The sequence below is a fragment of the Salmo trutta genome, chromosome 28 (assembly GCF_901001165.1).
Source record: "Salmo trutta chromosome 28, fSalTru1.1, whole genome shotgun sequence".
Taxonomy (NCBI): Eukaryota; Metazoa; Chordata; class Actinopteri; order Salmoniformes; family Salmonidae; genus Salmo; species Salmo trutta.
The window spans coordinates 41013745-41033183 of NC_042984.1; the positions used below are offsets into that span (position 1 = coordinate 41013745).

Consider the following 19439-nt stretch of genomic DNA (forward strand, 5'->3'; position numbering starts at 1 on the left):
CACGGAGGCATAGGATAGGCAGGCATCAGGGTATAGGGGTACACAGTACAGTACACATAGTAGGTGTAGCAACAGATAGCGCAGCTATAGGTGCAGACAGCGAGGCCTTTAGTCAGACAGAACACACAGGTATAGGATGTATTGCTATAGGACAGATGTAGAAGGACAGAGAGAGAAAGCTTGAGATAGGCATCCGTTTTCCTCAATATTTTCCTGGGGGACCCCCGGGTGTGTGCATGTTGAGTGAGGAAGGAGTGTGTGTGTGTGTGGCTTTACCTTGAGGAAGACGGCGGTAGGGATGAAGGCACAGCGAGGGTTGAAGGCTCCCGTTCCACACACATACAGGTGGGTCTGGTTGTAGGGCTGCAGCACTCGCAGGAAATTAGCACACTCCAACTGTAGAGGGGGATTGAAGTTAGGAGTGTGTGTGTGTGTGTGTGTGTGTATTTGTGTGTGTGTGTGTGTGTGTCTATACCGGTAACCACTCACCTCCCGGTCCTTTCCAGCCATCAAACACTCTTGGACCCGGTCTGGACTTGCTGGCCAGTAGAGCTGAAAAAGGAAGAGAGACAGTATAGTTGTCATGCCACCGTGATGATCTGGTATCATGCCACCGTGATGATCTGGTATCATGCCACCGTGATGATCTGGTATCATGCCACCGTGATGATCTGGTATCATGCCACCGTGATGATCTGGTATCATGCCACCATAGATAACTAACCTCCACAGCATGTCCACTGAGTTAGTCATTTAGGGGCCGTAGCAGAGATCCCGTGATAAAGCTAAAGATGTTTTTTCTTTCTTCATTTCAGCTTTTCCTTTTTAAAACTCCGGTTACTGATAAGCATACACCCATTAAGAAACGGACTGTTAGAACTGCTAATTCCCCGTGGATGATGGGGGATTGAGAATTTGTATGGCTGAGAGGGACGAGGCAAAAGGAATGGCAAATAAATCAGGCTGTACAGCCGACTGGCAAACGTACTGTAAAAAGAGAAATTATGTGACTAAACCACAAAAAAAAAGAAGAAGAAATTGTACTACGAAAACAAAGGTACATTTTATAAACGATGATTGTACAAAATGTGGAGTACCTTCAATGAAATGTTGGCCAAAAGGCAAACTTAGCTTCATCCTTCATTGAATCAGATGGCTCATTCATCACAAAACCCTTTGATATTGCCAACAACTTTAATGACCTTCTAAATGGCAAGATTAGCAAACTTATGCATCACATGCCAACAACAAACTCTGAGCTTTCATATTGATGCTTAACTGACCAAATAATGAAAGACGAGCATTGTAATTCTGTAAAGTGAGTGTGGACAAACCACCTGGTTCTGACAACTTCAATGGAAGATTACCGAGGATGCTAGTGGACTACATTGCCACTCATATTCACCAGCTCTTCATTGTAAGCCTACAGGTACATCAATAACATGAATGGCAATCTATCCTGGCTCAAAGTAGAGGGGAGATTGACTGCATCACTACTGGTCTTTGTGAGAGGTATTGACATATTAAAAGTACCAAACTGTCTGTACAATCAGTTAACACACAGCTCAGACACCCATACATACATGCTACCAGGGGTCCAGAACAGAGGCTAGGGAATGCACAGTACTATACAGAGCCATGACTACAGGGAACTCTCTCCCACCTCAGGTAACTCAAACTAGCAATACGTGTATTTTATTTATTTGTATTTTTATTTAACCTTTATTTAACTAGGCAAGTCAGTTAACTCTTAACCCTTTTTCAATTTTCGCCTAAAATGACCCAAATCTAACTGCCTGTAGCTCAGGCCCTGAAGCAAGGATATGCATATTCTTGGGACCATCTGAAAGGAAACACTTTGAAGTTTGTGGAAATGTGAAAGGAATGTAGGAGAATATAACACATTAGATCTGGTAAAATATAATACAAAGAAAAAAACAACTGTTTTTTTTGTATTTTTTGTACCATCATCTTTGAAATGCAAGAGAAAGGCCATAATGTATTATTCCAGCCCAGGGGCAATTTAGATTTTGGCCACTAGATGGCAGCAGTGTATGCACAAAAGTTTAGACTGATCCAATGAACCATTGCATTTCTGTTCAAAATTTTGTGTCAAGACTGCCCAAATGTGCCTAATTTCTTTATTAATAACTTTTCATGTTCAAAACTGTGCACTCTCCTCAAACAAAGGCATGGTATTATTTCACCGTAATAGCTACTGTAAATTGGACAGTGGAGTTAGATTAACAAGAATTTAAGCTTTCTGTCAATATCAGAATATCCGGACCCACCAATCCGGAAGAAGTTTTAAGAACAAATTCTTATTTACAATTACGGCGTAGGAACAGTGGGTTAACTGCCTTGTTCAGGGGCAGAACGACAGATTTCTACCTTGTCAGCTCGGGGGATTCGATCTAGCAACCTTTTGGTTACTGGCCCATCGCTCTAACCACTAGTCTACCCTCCGCCCCCATACATGTGTATGATGCACAAAGTTTGTGTATGACAACATGTTTTACTTCTGTTTGTACCCCAGGAATAGTAGCTGCTGCCTTGGCAACACCTAACGGGGATCCTAATCAAATACTAAATGCTATCACTGAATACCAGAGGGGGGAGTAGATTGGGCGACCACCAGCATTCTCACTGGGAATATATAAATCCACCATCTGTGACGAATACTATGTCTTGGATGGGAGTTTTATATAACTAGTTCTATGCTCTGTCACATGGACAAAGATGTGGAAATGCATAGACACTACACAAATCCCTGTGCAACATGCAATTCAATTAGCAAGGGACTGAAAAGGAACTGCATTCAAAAAAGGAAAGAAGGAGAGGGAGGATATGGAAAAGGAGAGAAGTTAGGATAATGCTGGTAGTGGGCACGGGTAAATAGAGAGTTGGAGAGAGTGGTCACATTTGCACACAGAGACTCACACACACTCACGCGCCCACAGACGCACAGCTCTTCCGTCCTTGTGTGTGATGTGGGCTGGCGGTGAGGGACTCATGCAATAGGAATGCCTCAGGGGTTGGTTGATCAGAGGACGGTGTTATTAGTGGGAGCATGGCGCTCCAGTCAATCTCCTGCCAGGCAGAAATGGGAACAGGGGTGACCTTAGAATGAAACCCTCACTTATACAACACGGGGCTATTCCCGTCTGGGAAAGAGTCTGAGAGAGAAAGTCCCTGTGTAAGTGTGTGTCTACGTGTATTGGAATGAAAGTCTGAGCGGGAGGAAATGGAAAGGGAGAGGAACGAGGCTGTGATTGGTAGTGGGCACATACAGTAGAGAGGTGGAGAAGTGTGATGATCGCTGTGTACTACAGGTAGTGTTAGTCTGAAAGAGAGGGATTGAGAGACACAGGAGGCTTGATGGAAAGAGGACGGGATGCTGGACAGCTGGAGGTGGCTTACTCCTCCGTATTCTGGTTACCATCAGTTTGAGCGTGGTTATCCCTCTACATTACTTTCTCCGTGTACACTGGACAACCAACAGTGACTGACAGTCATCCAGCCCCAAACATCTATTCTCTCACAAGATTCTCTGGGTTACGGTGAAAACCAGCTAGCAGTTAACGTTTTCCTTACGGAGGAGTGTAGCTGGATCAATACATGTGTTCATGGGAGTGTAAGTGTGTGTAAGTAATTGTGTTGTATCTATTACCCTTTTTTCACACAATCATACAGACCAGAACCAGACTGTGGTTTGGATAATTGCTTTTCAAATCGTCTTTTTTTTTCAACAAAGTTCTAACAATTATGGTGGTTGTGTCACCAGGACAGCTCAGTACAGCTTGGTTTGGTTTGGCTCGGTTCGGCTCAGTAGTGTGAGAAGCCTATAGAGAGCCAGGCAGTCTGACCTTGCTGGGGTTCTGTGTGATGTCGTCCAGGCTGGTGGACAGCAGGTTGTCCTTCATGGCCACGTAGAGCCGACGGCCATCTTCATCTGGCAGCAGAGAGTGCATGTCCCCCGCCGCCAGGGGCAGGGATAGGAGACGGCCATTCTGGACCAGCTCTGAGAGAGAGAGAGAGAGAGAGAGAGAGAGAGAGAGAGAGAGAGAGAGAGAGAGAGGGAGAGAGAGAGAGAGAGAGAGAGACAAAGAGAGAGAGGGAGAGAGAGAGAGATAAAGAGAGAGAGAGAGAGACAAAGAGAGAGAGAGAGAGAGAGAGCGACAAAGAGAGAGAGAGAGAGAGAGACAAAGAGAGAGAGAGAGAGCGAGAGAGAGAGAGAGAGAGAGAGAGAGAGAGAGAGAGAGACATGCAGAGAGATGAATACAACAACAGCACGGTACTGAGGCTGTCCTAATATGAACACCGTGCAGCAGAGAGATGAATACAACAACAGCACGGTACTGAGGCTGTCCTAATATGAACACCGTGCAGCAGAGAGATGAATACAACAACAGCACGGTACTGAGGCTGTCCTAATATGAACACCGTGCAGCAGAGAGATGAATACAACAACAGCACGGTACTGAGGCTGTCCTAATATGAACACCGTGCAGCAGAGAGATGAATACAACAACAGCACGGTACTGAGGCTGTCCTAATATGAACACCGTGCAGCAGAGAGATGAATACAACAACAGCACGGTACTGAGGCTGTCCTAATATGAACACCGTGCAGCAGAGAGATGAATACAACAACAGCACGGTACTGAGGCTGTCCTAATATGAACACCGTGCAGCAGAGAGATGAATACAACAACAGCACGGTACTGAGGCTGTCCTAATATGAACACCGTGCAGCAGAGATGAATACAACAACAGCACAGTACTGAGGCTGTCCTAATATGAACACCGTGCAGCAGAGAGATGAGGGTACAGTCACAATATGACACAGACACCAATAACACAGCTATAATACGTCTATAACCCAATGACAAATCAAATGTGACCGTATGATCAAACAATTTGTATAGATTAATAATAGGTAGTAATAATGAATAGATGCTAAATGAAATACAGATAGAACGACCGAGAGATCAAAAACAGTCACACAGCAGCTATAATAACTCATATGGTCCACCAAAAACCAGCTAATGAGTGGTGCTAGGCTGCATCCATTAATCATATGAGTTGTAGTATTCTGTGGCTAGGACTCCGGATGAGTCCAACTCCACTCCACAAACCGACATAATATGACTCAGCACAAACCCTTTCCCACAGCGTCTAACACACATTCATCTATTCATTTCTCAAGCATGCTTATCGGGATGGACATAAGTCAGAAGTCCATCAGACAAACAAACGAAACACATCTCCGGACAGATTCGACGATAGCGGATGATACAACAGGCAGACTATGAAAGCGGTGCTAGAGGCTGTACGTCGGATAGACCCCACAGCCGGAGAGCTGAGAGTAGCGATTAGCAGAGGATGACAATCCCCACTATCAGTCTACTCTCACTGTGAAACCACACTTCTCCCACACAAACTACACTAACACACAGAATGTCAATCGGCTTCGAGATCACACAGGAAGGAAGTTGGAGGATGGATTGGTTTACATTCCTCTAACTGCACATATTACCTTTACCCTTTCACGCTTAGAGAAAAAGGTTCCAAAAAGGGTTCTTCAGCTGTCCCCATAGGAGAACCCTTTTTGGTTCCAGGTAGAACCCTTTTGGGTTTCATGTAGAACCCTCTGTGGAAAGGGTTCTACCTGGAACCAAAAAGGGTTCTTTAAAGGGTTCTGGGGACAACCGAAGAATCCTTTTAGGTTCTAGATAGCACTTTTTGGGGGGGATGTAGCAAAGCTTGCCTCTAAAGCTTAGCTTGCATGTGCTTGATAGAAGATAGAAGCAGGAGGGCTTGTAGAAGATTGAGAAGTAGTGACAGACTGTGTCTGGTGGAAAAACTGGAACAGTGAGATGAGACCGGTGCCACTGTGATGAGACTGACAGACTGAGAAATGAGACATGGCACGTGTGGAAGGAACTACAATGCGATGAGAAAGAGGATGAGTCGATGGGGAGAAGAGCATGAGAGGGGAAAAAAAAGTCTTGGAGCAGACAGCAGACTGTCTGTGATGGAGGGAAACTACAAAAATAAACTGCCATTTGGAGTTAATTGAATCACTTTCATTTGCTGACGAAAGAGGTAGCAAATATTTATTTTAAGAACCCGGGAGGACCGTAAGATCAGACTGGCATACACATTCTATTGGTTGTTGGCAAACTTGCTGAGTGGCACGTTTCAAATTGCACAATCAAAGTCCCCCGCTAAGAGTGTACCCATCTCATCTCTCTCACACCCAAATATATTAGATGTACTGTATATACTGTATATTTCTACACACACACTGGACTGTAGAGCCAATGGCCAGAACACCCTTCAGGATTGCGTCATTCTGAGTCTATGATGATTGTCTCTTATTCAGGGTGACACAAAACACATTCCAGCCTCTCCCAAGCTAAAATACCCTTTTAGACACGGACATGTAGTCTCCACACACACACGCACACGCACACACACACACATTCCTGCCACTCTCCCAAAACACCAGCTGCACCCACCAACCCCAACGGGCCCATCCTTCCTCTGGGGTAGTTGCCTTGACAACAGTGACCATGTCGACCCAGTGGGGGTTCCAGGCCTTTTCTCACCAGCAGCCCCTCAGAGGGATTAGTGCTGTCAGTGTTTCACCTGTCAGACTGGCTTCCACAGCTAACACCAAAACACAACACATCTACTGTTGAAAGTCCATTAGCTTCATGCAGTAACGCGCTAACGGCTCAACTGTAAATGTAGGCCAACGTGTAGAATCAAACTAGTGAGAAGTAGATTTGTAAAGGTACATTGTTTAGTTCAGAAGGCTTAGATTGGAATCCTGAAAATCTTGTTGAAATCCAAGATCACAAACAGAAAGGCCTCTGTTTCTAAATGTGTCTTAACTCATCAGAACAGCCATGTATTTTCAGTCCGGGTAGACTCAACGTGTTTGTGAAAACTGCAGAGTGCCGACGTCCTCAGACAAGCTGAAGGTGACAGCGAGGTCCTTAAGTCCATGACCCTTGACCTCCAGCCAGTTGAGCCTTGACCCCGTCACTCTTAATCAAAGAAAAACGTTTGACATATCTCCACCGCCCACTCGCCCCTCCCTCTCCGCCCTGTGTCCTCATGGCCCGACCTTAACACTTCCTCTGGTGTCTGTGGCATTTTCTTGAGGGCAAGTCTCTGTCTGCCCACCACCCTCTCTTCCTCCAGTCCTGTGTGGATGTGTACGCCATGAGTTAGGATGGCATCAGGAGGATGAGAGATATATTTTTAGCCGCCAAACAAACCCGAGCCAGCAAACATTAGATTACCTCAGTCATGGGAGCCACTGACGTGCGTCTATGTGATTAGGATAAATGTGTGGCGTGTGATTCAGCTACGAACATTCCTGCATCAGGAGACACACACACACACACACATGAACACACACACGACAAGCGCACATACAGACACACACACAGACTAAAATGAACGTAGATGCAGGCAGGAATGCTCACGCACGCACGCGCACGCACGCACGCACACACACACACACACACACACACACACACACACACACACACACACACACACACACACACACACACACCATGGTGGGAGTCCATTAAAAAAATATGGTTATTTTCCTCAAATTGGTACTAAGTATCCTGTCTATCGTGATTCAATAGTGTAGTTATCATTAATCTCCCTCATTACCATTTTGTTATTATCAAGAGGATTGCTAGTGTGTCTAAGTCTGTGTGTGTGTGTGTGTGTGTGTGTGTGTGTGTGTGTGTGTGTGTGTGTGTGTGTGTGTGTGTGTGTGTCTGTGTGTGTGTGTGTGTGTGTGTGTGTCTGTGTGTGTGTGTCTGTGTGTGTCTGTCTTTGTGTCTGAGTTAGTCTACCTGTTTCTCTACATGGGGAGCCCCATAGCTGAGTTGTCTGGCTCACGGTTCCCAGTGGGAAGATTTTGTGCGGTGCGCCACTAGAGAAATTAGGAAACTGGGGCCCGTTTCCTGTGGAAATGGGGTTATCACTTCACCAATTACAGTGCAATTAGAGAGGCAGGCCTGGAAATGCCTGGGAAACAGACAAACACACACTCCCTGACATCTGGATTCTTTCACCACTCAACCAGGCACACGTGGATACCCTGCCCTTTGACCTTTCTGGATAAATACGTATTCATCATAATCAGATGTTTGGCAAAGGCAGCTCTCTGTCTGAGCATTACAGCACAGCTTTAGTTCAAGGCTGCAAAACCACCGTCTACCGTTGTCAAGGGTGTTGCCAGGAAGAAGGGGTACCAGGTGAAAGGGGAAAGTGTCATCATCTTGAGATGATGGAGTTACTTCCACTTTATGTCACAAATGTCCTGTGTAAATCATTCAAAATGACAATGACCTTCCAAACACGGCCGTCCCTCCAATCACTGTACAGGGTAATCAGGCATCCTCACGGGTCACGAGAGGAGCAGGCGAACTGTTAAAGGCAGCCGGGCAGGGCAAGCATCATCAAACGGCAACTCTATAACCAGCTTGTGTGGGGTTCCCAATCATTCTACACGGCTAAACAGCTGGCTTCATTAGCCTTTTATATGTGCCGCTATACATTTCACATCATTCGCAGCAGTAAAATGTCCCTTTTGTGTGTGGGAGGCAAGAACCCAATCCCCAGCTGTCATTTATCATTTGGGAAATAAGGGCTGGAGTCTACAAGCAACTGGAATAATTGAGCCGTTAGGACTGGGGGGTGGCAGGCAGCTTAGTCCGGTGCTGGCTGGCTGGCCGACGCAGAATTTGATTGAATCACTGGTATCATTTAGTCATTAAGGCAAGCTGGGTTGGAGAGAGAGAGAGAGAGAGGGGGACGAGGCGGCCAAGCTGATTGGGTAATCAGTCATGGTGGACACGTGGACCTCCAGGATCTGATCTGGAATCAGGAGCTAGTGGTGAATCTGACCCGCGAAGAGCAGAGGTTAAAGGGCGGTCAGGCTATCAGACGTATAGTGAGGTCCAAAAGTATTTCCGGTCCTTTTTTTAAGATTCTGGACTTTCTTTTTTCATACCACTGATATTGAACTCCACGTTGTGACGCTCATGTTCAAAAGCAGCCAGATGTAGCACTGAAATGAAGTCCCGCAAAGCAGAAATGACGCAGGAAGTGAAACGGCTCTCTGTGTTCAGACACCGTCACCCCGACCGAACGAACTAAATCCAACTAGCTTCCCTCTGTGCACAAGTTCCCTTTACTCTTTCTATGTCACGTACGTTTCAGCCTTGAATCCGATTGTTGTATGTAACTCACGTACGACTGATGAGACTATCCCTCCCAACTGGGGTTTGGGGATTGTTGCATTCTCAGACGTGGACAGATGGAGCAGCTCAAATATCACTCAATACTTACATTAGCACAGACGTAAGATTTTAACATACCTCTCTATTAGAAGACAGATAAATTATACTGTCATACCCATTCTTAAATAAAAAAAATAAAAAAAGCCAGCCCCCTCGATGACACACATCATCATGACACAATAATTGCACTTCGTCAATCATACACAAACATCATGGCACAAACATCCCACACTCTCCCGAACATAGCTGATCCCTCATTGTGTAAAAAAGTGTCCCGGAATGAGGAAAGCAGTGAGAGGGACAGACATTGAACTAGATAATATGACAGCACAATGTGTGGGCAGACAGGAGAAATGCACACTAACAAGAGACAGCAGGGCGTGAGGGAGAGAGAGAGAGAGAGGGGTTCTGTCTTACCTGAGTGAGTGAACTGCAGGCGCGGCAGGGAGGCTCTCCATGCCCCTGTCAGACTGCGCCCCAGGTGGGCTAGAAGGAACAAGGTCACGAACCTCCACATGGTCTCACACACGCACACACTTAAAGTCCCGAGCATAGCACACACACTTCACGAGTAAGGCACCAGCAGGACACACACTCACTTGTGTCTGTGTGTGGGCTCTGAAAAGCAAAGAGATCTAGTCCAACAAAACACACTACTCCCTCTTGGCTTCAGCTCGACAGCTACAGAGATGTGTCTCCTCTCTTCTCTTCATGTGACTTGTCTCTGGTATCTCTCGCTCTGTCTTTTCTCACTCTCGTCTATTGGGTTTCTCCCCTCGTTGAGTGTTGATTTCTCTCTCACTCTACTCTAATCTGGCTCTCTTTCTCTCTCTCTCGCTCCCTCTCCCTCTTTCAGTCCTCCTCTGTATAGGCAAGGAGGAGGAGGGGGAAGAGATCCCAAATCATTGCACCAGCCACACACACACACACACACACACACACACACACACACACACACACACACACACACACACACACACACACACACACACACACACACACACACACACACACACACACACACACACACACACACACACACACACACACACACACACACACACACACACACACACACACACACACAAACACTCCTCTTTTTTTCACTGCTCCAGGAAAACCTACTTTAATAACTGGTAATAAGACAACTGCTGTGCGGGGCCTTTCATCTTATTTCCCGTCTCTCTCTCTCTCTCTGTCTCTCTCTCTGTGTCTCTCTCTCTGTCTGTCTCTCTCCTTCTGTCTCTCTCTCTCTCTCTTTCTCTGTCTCTGTCTCTTTCTCTCCGTCTCGCTCTCTCTCTCTCCCCCTCTCTGTCTCGCTCTCTGTCTCTCTCTCTCCGTCTCTCTGTCTGTCTCTCTCTCTCTCCGTCTTTCTCTCTCTCCCCCACCAAATACACACATAACTCTATAGCTCTTCATCTCCCCATACTAAAACGCTCAGCTTTTGAATAATTTATAGACTACAGTCGAACCCTTTCACAGTCTATATAATGCTGACCTAATGTATCGCCTACTAAAAATAACATGAACGATTTAAAAAACTGTAACAGTCATGTCAGATAATATATTAGGTATTCAGTGCCTTCGGAAAGTATTCAGACCCCTTGACTTTTTCCACATTGTTATGTTACAGCCTTAATCTAAAATGTATTCAATTGTTTTTTTCCCCCCTCATCAATCTACACACAATACCCCATAATGACAAAGCAATTTATGAAAATAAATAATATCACATTTACATAAGTATTCAGACTCTTTACTCAGTACTTTGTTGAAGCACCTTTGGCAGCGATTACAGCCTCGAGTCTTATTGGGTATGAAGCTACAAACTTGGCACACCGGTATTTGGGGAGTTTCTCCATTCTTCTCTGCAGATCCTCTCAAGCTCTGTCAGGTTGGATGGGGAGCGTTGCTGCAAAGCTATTTTCAGGTCTCTCCAGAGATGTTCGATCGGGTTCAAGTCCGGGTTCTGGCTGGGCCACTCAAGGAAATTCAGAGACTTGTCCCAAAGCCACTCCTGAGTTGTCTTGGCTGTGTGCTTAGGGTAGTTGTCCTGTTGGAAGGTGAACCTTTTCCCCAGTCTGAGGTCCTGAGTGCTCTGGAGCAGGTTTTCATCAAGGATCTCTGTACTTTGCTCCGTTCATCTTTGCCTTGATCCTGACTAATCTCCCAGTCCCTGCCACTGAAAAACATACCCACAGCATGATGCTGCCACCACCATGCTTCACCGTAGCGATGGTATTTACCAGGTGATGAGCGGTGCCCGGTTTCCTCCAGTTATGACGCTTGGCATTCCGGCCAAAGAGTTCAATCTTGGTTTCATCAGAGCAGAGAATCTTGTTTCTCATGGTCTGAGAGTACTTTAGGTGCCTTTTGGAAAACTCCAAGCAGGCTGTCATGTGCCTTTTACTGAGGGGTGGCTTCCATCTGGCCACTCTGCCATAAAGGCCTGATTGGTTGAGTGCTGCAGAGATGGTTGTCCTTCTGGAAGGTTCTCCCATCCTCACAGAGGAACTCTGGAGCTCTGTCAGAGTGACCATCTGGTTTTTGGTCACCTTCCTGACCAAGACCCTTCTCCCCCGATTGCTCAGTTTGTCTGGGCGGCCAGCTCTAGGAAGAGTCTTGGTGGTTCCAAACTTCTTCCATTTACGATTGATAAAGGCCACTGTGTTCTTGGGGACCTTCAGTGCTGCAGAAATCTTTTGGTACCCTTCCCCAGATCTGTGCCTCGACACTATCCTGTCTCGGAGCTCTACGGACAATTCCTTCCACCTCATGACATGATTTTTGCTCTGACATGCACTGTCAACTGTGGGACCTTATATAGACAGGTGTGCACCTTTCCAAATCAAGTCCAATCAATTGAATTTACCACAGGTGGAAACCAATCAAGTTGTAGAAACATCTCAATACACACCTGAGCCAACCCGGGTGTGTATTGACAGTAAATCAACTTTGGATTTGATTATTGTATCAGATCAAGAGAATGTCTGTCAGTCAGGAGTCTTAAATATTGGTTTATGTGATCATATGGTAACCTACTGTATCCGTAAGAAATCCAAAATGCTATTAGAGCCAGGTAATAAATACATGGTAGGTACGGTCTATGAAACAATACTCAAAAGGACATTTTGTAGAAGTACTTGGAATTATGGATTGGTCTCATGCACTAAACTGTGATGATGTTGATCAAGCTTGTTGATCAAGATACGTTTCTGTCTGCACTCGACTCTCTGGCTCAGATGAACCAAAGTTGTATCAAACAGCGGTCAGGGAAATGGATCACTTCCGAGATCTTAGACCTCGTAAGGAAAAGGGATCGCTACCTGGCCAGATTCAGAAGGACAAATCTACAACAAGATTATGATGGTTATATTAACTGTAGAAACCAGGCAAGATACAAAATGGATGAGGTCAAATCCCAACATTATATGGATGCCGTTAATGACAGCTTACATCGGCCTTGTAAAACTGTGGAAAATGTTAAAGGACATTGGCTCAAAAACTCCCCATAAAATCCTGTAGTATTGGCCTGGATATTGAGGACGTTTTATGATATGAACAGGCAAAGGTTGCAAATTATTTAAAAACTATTTTTTTTTACCACTATAACCTCATCTCTGGTTAAGAAGTAACCCACCTGCTCTGGACACTATGGCCAGTCTTTCATTAACCACTTTTACCATGGCAAAGGTATCACAAATGATTTGTTTGAGCTGTGCATGGTAACAGAGGACAAAGTTTCCAGTCTACAATGCTTAATGAGCACAAACAAAGAAACTGGGCTGGATAACCTTCCTGTGAGATTCATAAAGGATAGTGCTTGTGTCACTGCTAAAATGATAACGCATATTGTAAACCTTTCTATAAGTAGTGGTACATTTCCCAAGAATCTCAAAACAGCCCGGGTGGTTCCACTCAACAAGACGAGCAGTAAACAAATGTAGGAAACTACAGGCCTGTGCCAATCCTCAGCACCTTATCCAAAGTTGTTGAGAGATTCCTTTTTTTTTACCAACTTGAGGGATACTTTCTCGAGCACACGCTTCTTTATGAACTCCAATCTGGCTTTAGAACAGCTCATTCCACTGATACTTCCTTATCCACCATTTTCACCACATTAAGCAGGAAAGTGAGAAGGGGGAACTGTACAAGTATGGTCATGTTAGACTTGCAGAAAGCTTTTGACACTGTGGACCATAATATTCTCCTGATGAAACGGAAATGCACGGGTCTAAATTATGTAGCAGTGAATTGGTTTAGGTCTCATCTGACCAACAGAACACAAGTACAGTTGAAGTCGGAAGATTACATACACTTAGGGTGGAGTGGTTCAAACTTGTTTTTCAACCACTCCACAAATTTCTTGTTAACAAACTATAGTTTTGGCAAGTCGGTTAGGACATCTACTTTGTGCATGACACAAGTCATTTTTCCAACAATTGTTTACAGACAGATTCTTTTACCTATAACTCACTGTATCACAATTCCAGTGGGTCAGAAGTTTGACTGTGGGTCAGAAGGTTGACTGTGCCTTTAAACAGCTTGGAAAATGCCAGGAAATTATGTCATGGCTTCTGTTAGGCTAATTGACTTAATTTGAGTCAATTGGAGGTGTACTTGTGGATGTATTTCAAGGCCTACCTTCAAACTCAGTGCCTCTTTCAAATCAAATCAAATCAAATATATTTATATAGCCCTTCTTACATCAGCTGATATCTCAAAGTGCTGTACAGAAACCCAGCCTAAAACCCCAAACAGCAAGCAATGCAGGTGTAGAAGCACGGTGGCTAGGAAAAACTCCCTAGAAAGGCCAAAACCTAGGAAGAAACCTAGAGAGGAACCAGGCTATGAGGGGTGGCCAGTCCTCTTCTGGCTGTGCCAGGTGGAGATTATAACAGAACATGGCCAAGATATTCAAATGTTCATAAATGACCAGCATGGTCAAATAATAATAATCAACGTAGTTGTCGAGGGTGCAACAAGTCAGCACCTCAAGAGCACATGTCAGTTGGCTTTTCATAGCCGATCATTGAGAGTATCTCTACCGCTCCTGCTGTCTCTACAGAGTTGAAAACAGCAGGTCTGGGACAGGTAGCACGTCTGGTGAACAGGTCAGGGTTCCATAGCCGCAGGCAGAACAGTTGAAACTGGAGCAGCAGCACGGCCAGGTGGACTGGGGACAGCAAGGAGTCATCATGTCAGGTAGTCCTGAGGCATGGTCCTAGGGCTCAGGTCCTCCGAGAGAGAGAAAGAAAGAAAGAGAGAAAGAGAGAATTAGAGGGGGCATACTTAAATTCACACAGGACACCGGATAAGACAGGAGAAATACTCCAGATATAACAGACTGACCCTAGCCCCCCAACACATAAACTACTGCAGCATAAATACTGGACATCATGGGAATATCAAAAGAAAGAACTCAGAAAAATAATTGTAGACCTCCACAAGTCTGGGTCATCCTTGGGAGCAATTTCCAAACGCCTGATGGTACCACGTTCATCTGTATAAACAATAGTACGCAAGTATTGTAACGGCCGTCATCAGAATGAGACCAAGGTGCAGCGGAGGATGTGTTCATCTTAAATGATTTTAATGACCGAATGAACAAATGCAAAAGAAAACACGAAAATGACAGCCAAACAGTTCAGGAATAACAAAACACTAGACAGAAAACATTCACTCACAAACCCCAAAGGGAAAACAGGCTGCCTATGTATGACTCTCAATCAGCAACAACGATCTACACCTGTTCCTGATTGAGAGCCATACATGGCCGAAACAAAGAAAACCACCAACATAGAAAAAGAAACCTAGAACGCCCACCCATGTCACACCCTGGCCTAACCAAAAATAGAGAATAAAAAACCCTCTCTATGGCCAGGGCGTTACAAGTATAAACACCATGGGACCACGCAGCCGTCATACCGCTCAGGAAGGAGACATGTTCTGTCTCCTAGAGATGAACGTGCTTTGGTGTGAAAAGTGCAAATCAATCCCAGAACAACAGCAAAGGACCTTGTGAAGATGCTGGAGGAAACACGACAAAATTATCAATATCCACAGTAAAACGAGTTCTATATCGGCATTACCTGAAAGGCCGCTCAGCAAGGAAGAAGCCACTGCTCCAAAACCGCCATATAAAAACCTGACTATGGTTTGCAACTGCACATGGGGACAAAGATCGTACTTTTTGGAGAAATTTCCTCTGGTCTGATGAAACAAAAATAGAACTGTTTGGCCATAATTACCATCGTTATGTTTGGAGGGAAAAGGGGGATGCTTGCAAGCCGAAGAACACCATCCCAACCGTGAAGCACAGGGGTAGCAGCATCATGTTGTAGGGGTGCTTTGCTACAGGGGGGACTGGTGCACTTCACAAAACAGGTGGCATCATGAGGGAGGAACATTATGTGGATATATTGAAGCAACATCTCAAGACATCAGTCAGGAAGTTAAACCTTGGTCGCAAATGGGTCTTCCAAATGGACAATGACCTCAAGCATACTTCCAAAGTTGTTGCAAAATGCTTAAGGACAACAAAGTCAAGGTATTGGAGTGACCATCACAAAGCCCTGACCTCAATCCTATAGAACATTTGTGAGCAGAACTGAAGAAGCGTGTGCGAGCAAGGAGGCCTACAAACCTGACTCAGTTACACCAGCTCTGTCAGGGGGAATGGGCCAAAATTCACCCAACTTATTGTGGGAAGCTTGTGGAAGGCTACCCGAAACGTTTGACCCAAGTTAAACAATTTAAAGGCAATGCTCCCAAATACTAATTGAGTGTATGTAAACTTCTAACCCACTGGGAATGTGATGAAAGAAATAAAAGCTGAAATAAATCATTCTCTCTACTATTATTCTGACATTTCACATTCTTAAAGTAAAGTGGTGATCCTAACCGACCTAAGACAGGGAATTTTTACTAGGATTAAATGTCAGGAATTGTGTTTAAATGTATTTGGCTAAGGTGTATGTAAACTTCCGACTTCAACTGTATGTAATGTTGGTGATGTTCTGTCAGAGGCCAAAGAAATATCCTATGGAGTCCCGCAGGGATTAATTTTAGGGCCTCTCTTATTTCTTAGATATATGTTAATGATATGCCAGATACAGTAAAGTGCAAACTCTTGCTTTATGCTGATGATTCACCCATACTGGTATCAGGGAAGGATACAGTTTACATAGAGGAGGCCCTGAGTAAGGAATTGCATTTTGTTAGAGATTGGTTGTCTGACAACAAATTGTCACTACATTTGGGAAAAACTGAATTGATTTTGTTTGGAACAAAACTTAGATTGCTTAGGGCTGACAAGATAACGGTAAACTGTGCAGGCAAGGAGATTGAATCTAAAACAAGTGTATCTTATATTTGTGTGTCCCTAGATCAATTCCTTTCTGGAGACCTGATTGCTGCTAAAATTCTTTCTAAAATGGCAAATAAATTTAAATGTTTATATCGTAACACTAGATATTTTGACATTAAAGTTAATAAACTGCTTGTCTCAACCTTGATTCAGTGTCATTTTGATAATGCCTGCTCTGCTTGGTATAGTAGGCTATCAAAAAAGCTGAAAAAGAGAATGCAGGTCCTGCAAAATAATGTTATCAGGTATATGCTGAATGTCCCCCCTAGGACCCACATAGGGGTACAGGAGTTCCAGGAGGTGGGCTTGCTGCCTTTGGAGTCCAGAGTGGACCAACTTAAACTTAATCATATGTTTGACATCTTAAATGATCATGCCCCAGGTTACATGAAAAACCACATTGACATGGTCTATAACCAACACAGTCACAATACCAGACCTGGTGTTATGTCTTGTAAAATCCCGAGAGTAAACAGTACTGCGAGGAATATGTTTTTCCATACAGGCATTTGTCTGTGGAATAGCCTTCCCTTGGAGATTAAGCAAAGAAAAAGTAAAAATAGCTTTAAAAAGCAGGTAACGGTTTTCATTTGGACAAGGTTGTCTAAGTAAGAGAAACCACTCCACTGCCCCTTGTACGCCCTACTGCTTGGTCAGGTGTTTTATTATGATGTGAAATTAATGGACGGTTTTAATGTGAAATGAATATGGTTGATTTTTAAGGTTAGGGAGAAGTGCAGCGAATAGTGCCACTTTATAGGATGTCAATATAAATGAATGTATTTATGGTTGTTTGTCATTTTGTCTTGCCTTTTAATCATTATATGTGTTATTGTTTTTACCATCGAGGACCACTTTGGAAACAAGCGTTTTAATTAATACTTTCAAGTGATATCCTCTGGGTCCACATTGTACATTTGTTGTATATGTCTGTTACCCAAAATAAATTCAATTCAATTCAATGGAAACAGGATACAATTTCGAGTCTCACAGCAAAAGGCCTGAATACTTATGTAAATTGGGTATTTCTGTTTTTTATTTGTAATAAATTTGCTAAACTTTCTAAAAAGCTGTTTTCACTTTGTCATTATGTGGTATTGTGTGTAGATTGCTGAGGTTTTTATTTGTTTTATTTAACCCATTTTAGAATAAGGCTGTAACGTAACAAAATGTGGGAAAAGTAAAGGGGTCTGAATACTTTCCGAAGGCACTGTATGTCTATCATAGCCAATAGCTAATCAAAATAACTGTTGGTGTCTTGAAGACACAAGGACAAATACTCACTTATATGTGTATTAAAGTCGTCCAACGTGTAGAATTAATTGACATTTTTGTAGAGGTTGATGCATTTTCTAAGTGGAAATGATAAACTTCAGGGTTTTTTAAAAACTTAAATACACTACAAGTTTGCATTTCCTGCTGTAAAGGAAAATTCTCAGCAGAAAAATAATGATCAAATTAAGATCCTACAGCTGCATAGCAGTACAGTGAGCTACAAAAGTATTGGGAGAGTGACACGTTTTTTGTTGTTTTGGCTCCGTACTCCAGCACTTTGGATTTGAAATAATACATGACTGTGAGGTTAAAGTGCAGACTGTCAGCTTTAATTTGAGGGTATTCATACTGGGTGAACCGTTTAGAAATTACAACACCTTTTGTACATAGTCCCCCCATTTTAGAGGACCAAAAGTATTAAAGTAGTCCAAAGTGTAGTATTTGGTCCCATATTCCTAGCACACAATGATTGCATCAAGTTTGTGACTCTTTAAACTTGGATGCATTTGCTGTTGGTTTTGGTTGTGTTTCAGATTATTTTGTTAAAAATGTATTGTGTTATTTTGGAGTCACTTTTATTGCAAATAAGAATAGAATATGTTTCTAAACACTACTACATTAATGTGGATGCTACCATGATTACGGATAGTTCTGAATGAATCATGAATAATGATGAGTGAAAAAGTTACAGACGCACAAATATCGTACCCCCCTGTTATTGTAATGGTGAGAGGTTTACATGTTTTGGGAGTATGATATTTATGTGTCTGTAACTTTGCTGCCCTCTCATGACTACTATGGGTACAGCTTTTAGAATGAACACAGCGTCCATTTTCCCTTTACCTGTTTTGATTTTATTACAAGGAAAATGTTTCAAAGATATATAAGAAAAAACTGAAATGGCATGATTTTTTGGGGTCTAGCAAGGGTGGTTGACCTGCTAGCATATCTATTTAAGATATTAGTAGTATTGTTCATATGAATGACTTTATTAATGAGTTTTTTGCCCTGCTTAAATACTACTCGGGTAATGATTTTCAATGATGTAATAGTAAGGCATGATGTGGATTGGATAGAACAATCTAAATACTATGTCCATGGTTTGTTGATGACATCACAAGACATAATGCCATAGTTGTCATGGGGAAAGCAGGAGCAAGAGCTTTGATAGCGGGGAACAGACAGAGACAGACAGTTGAGTGGTGGATTTTGGTGAGCAGACATAGCTATATTTATCAAAATGATCTGTGTGACCATAGACTGCAGAAGTGTCATAACTGCAACTTTCTGACTCCGAAGTATAAATGCAATTGTAAAATGTAAAAAGACACTGGGTATGCTATGGGTAAAAAAAGAAGCAGATCAAATGGGTGTTTTTATGAATAGGCCCGTGGTCCTAGTAAATAATGGAAATTGCTAGAAGCAATCAGTGTGGGTGTGGCCATGAGGTCAAG

General features: G+C 43.6%; 1 protein-coding gene across 2 annotated transcripts in view; it reads right to left on the reverse strand.

Annotated features, from left to right (window-relative positions):
* The window catches only part of sema3h (sema domain, immunoglobulin domain (Ig), short basic domain, secreted, (semaphorin) 3H), a 31844-nt gene extending 21636 nt beyond the window's left edge, over window positions 1-10208 (reverse strand). For both annotated transcript variants that reach the window (XM_029720078.1, XM_029720077.1), the window contains exons 1-4: window positions 9759-10208; window positions 3867-4021; window positions 490-552; window positions 277-396 (exon numbers count right to left, since the gene is read on the reverse strand). In XM_029720078.1, coding sequence (XP_029575938.1) covers window positions 277-396; window positions 490-552; window positions 3867-4021; window positions 9759-9894 — 474 coding nt within the window. In that variant the 5' untranslated portion in view covers window positions 9895-10208. The remainder of the gene's footprint in view (window positions 1-276; window positions 397-489; window positions 553-3866; window positions 4022-9758) is intronic.
* Window positions 10209-19439: the final 9231 nt, after the last annotated feature.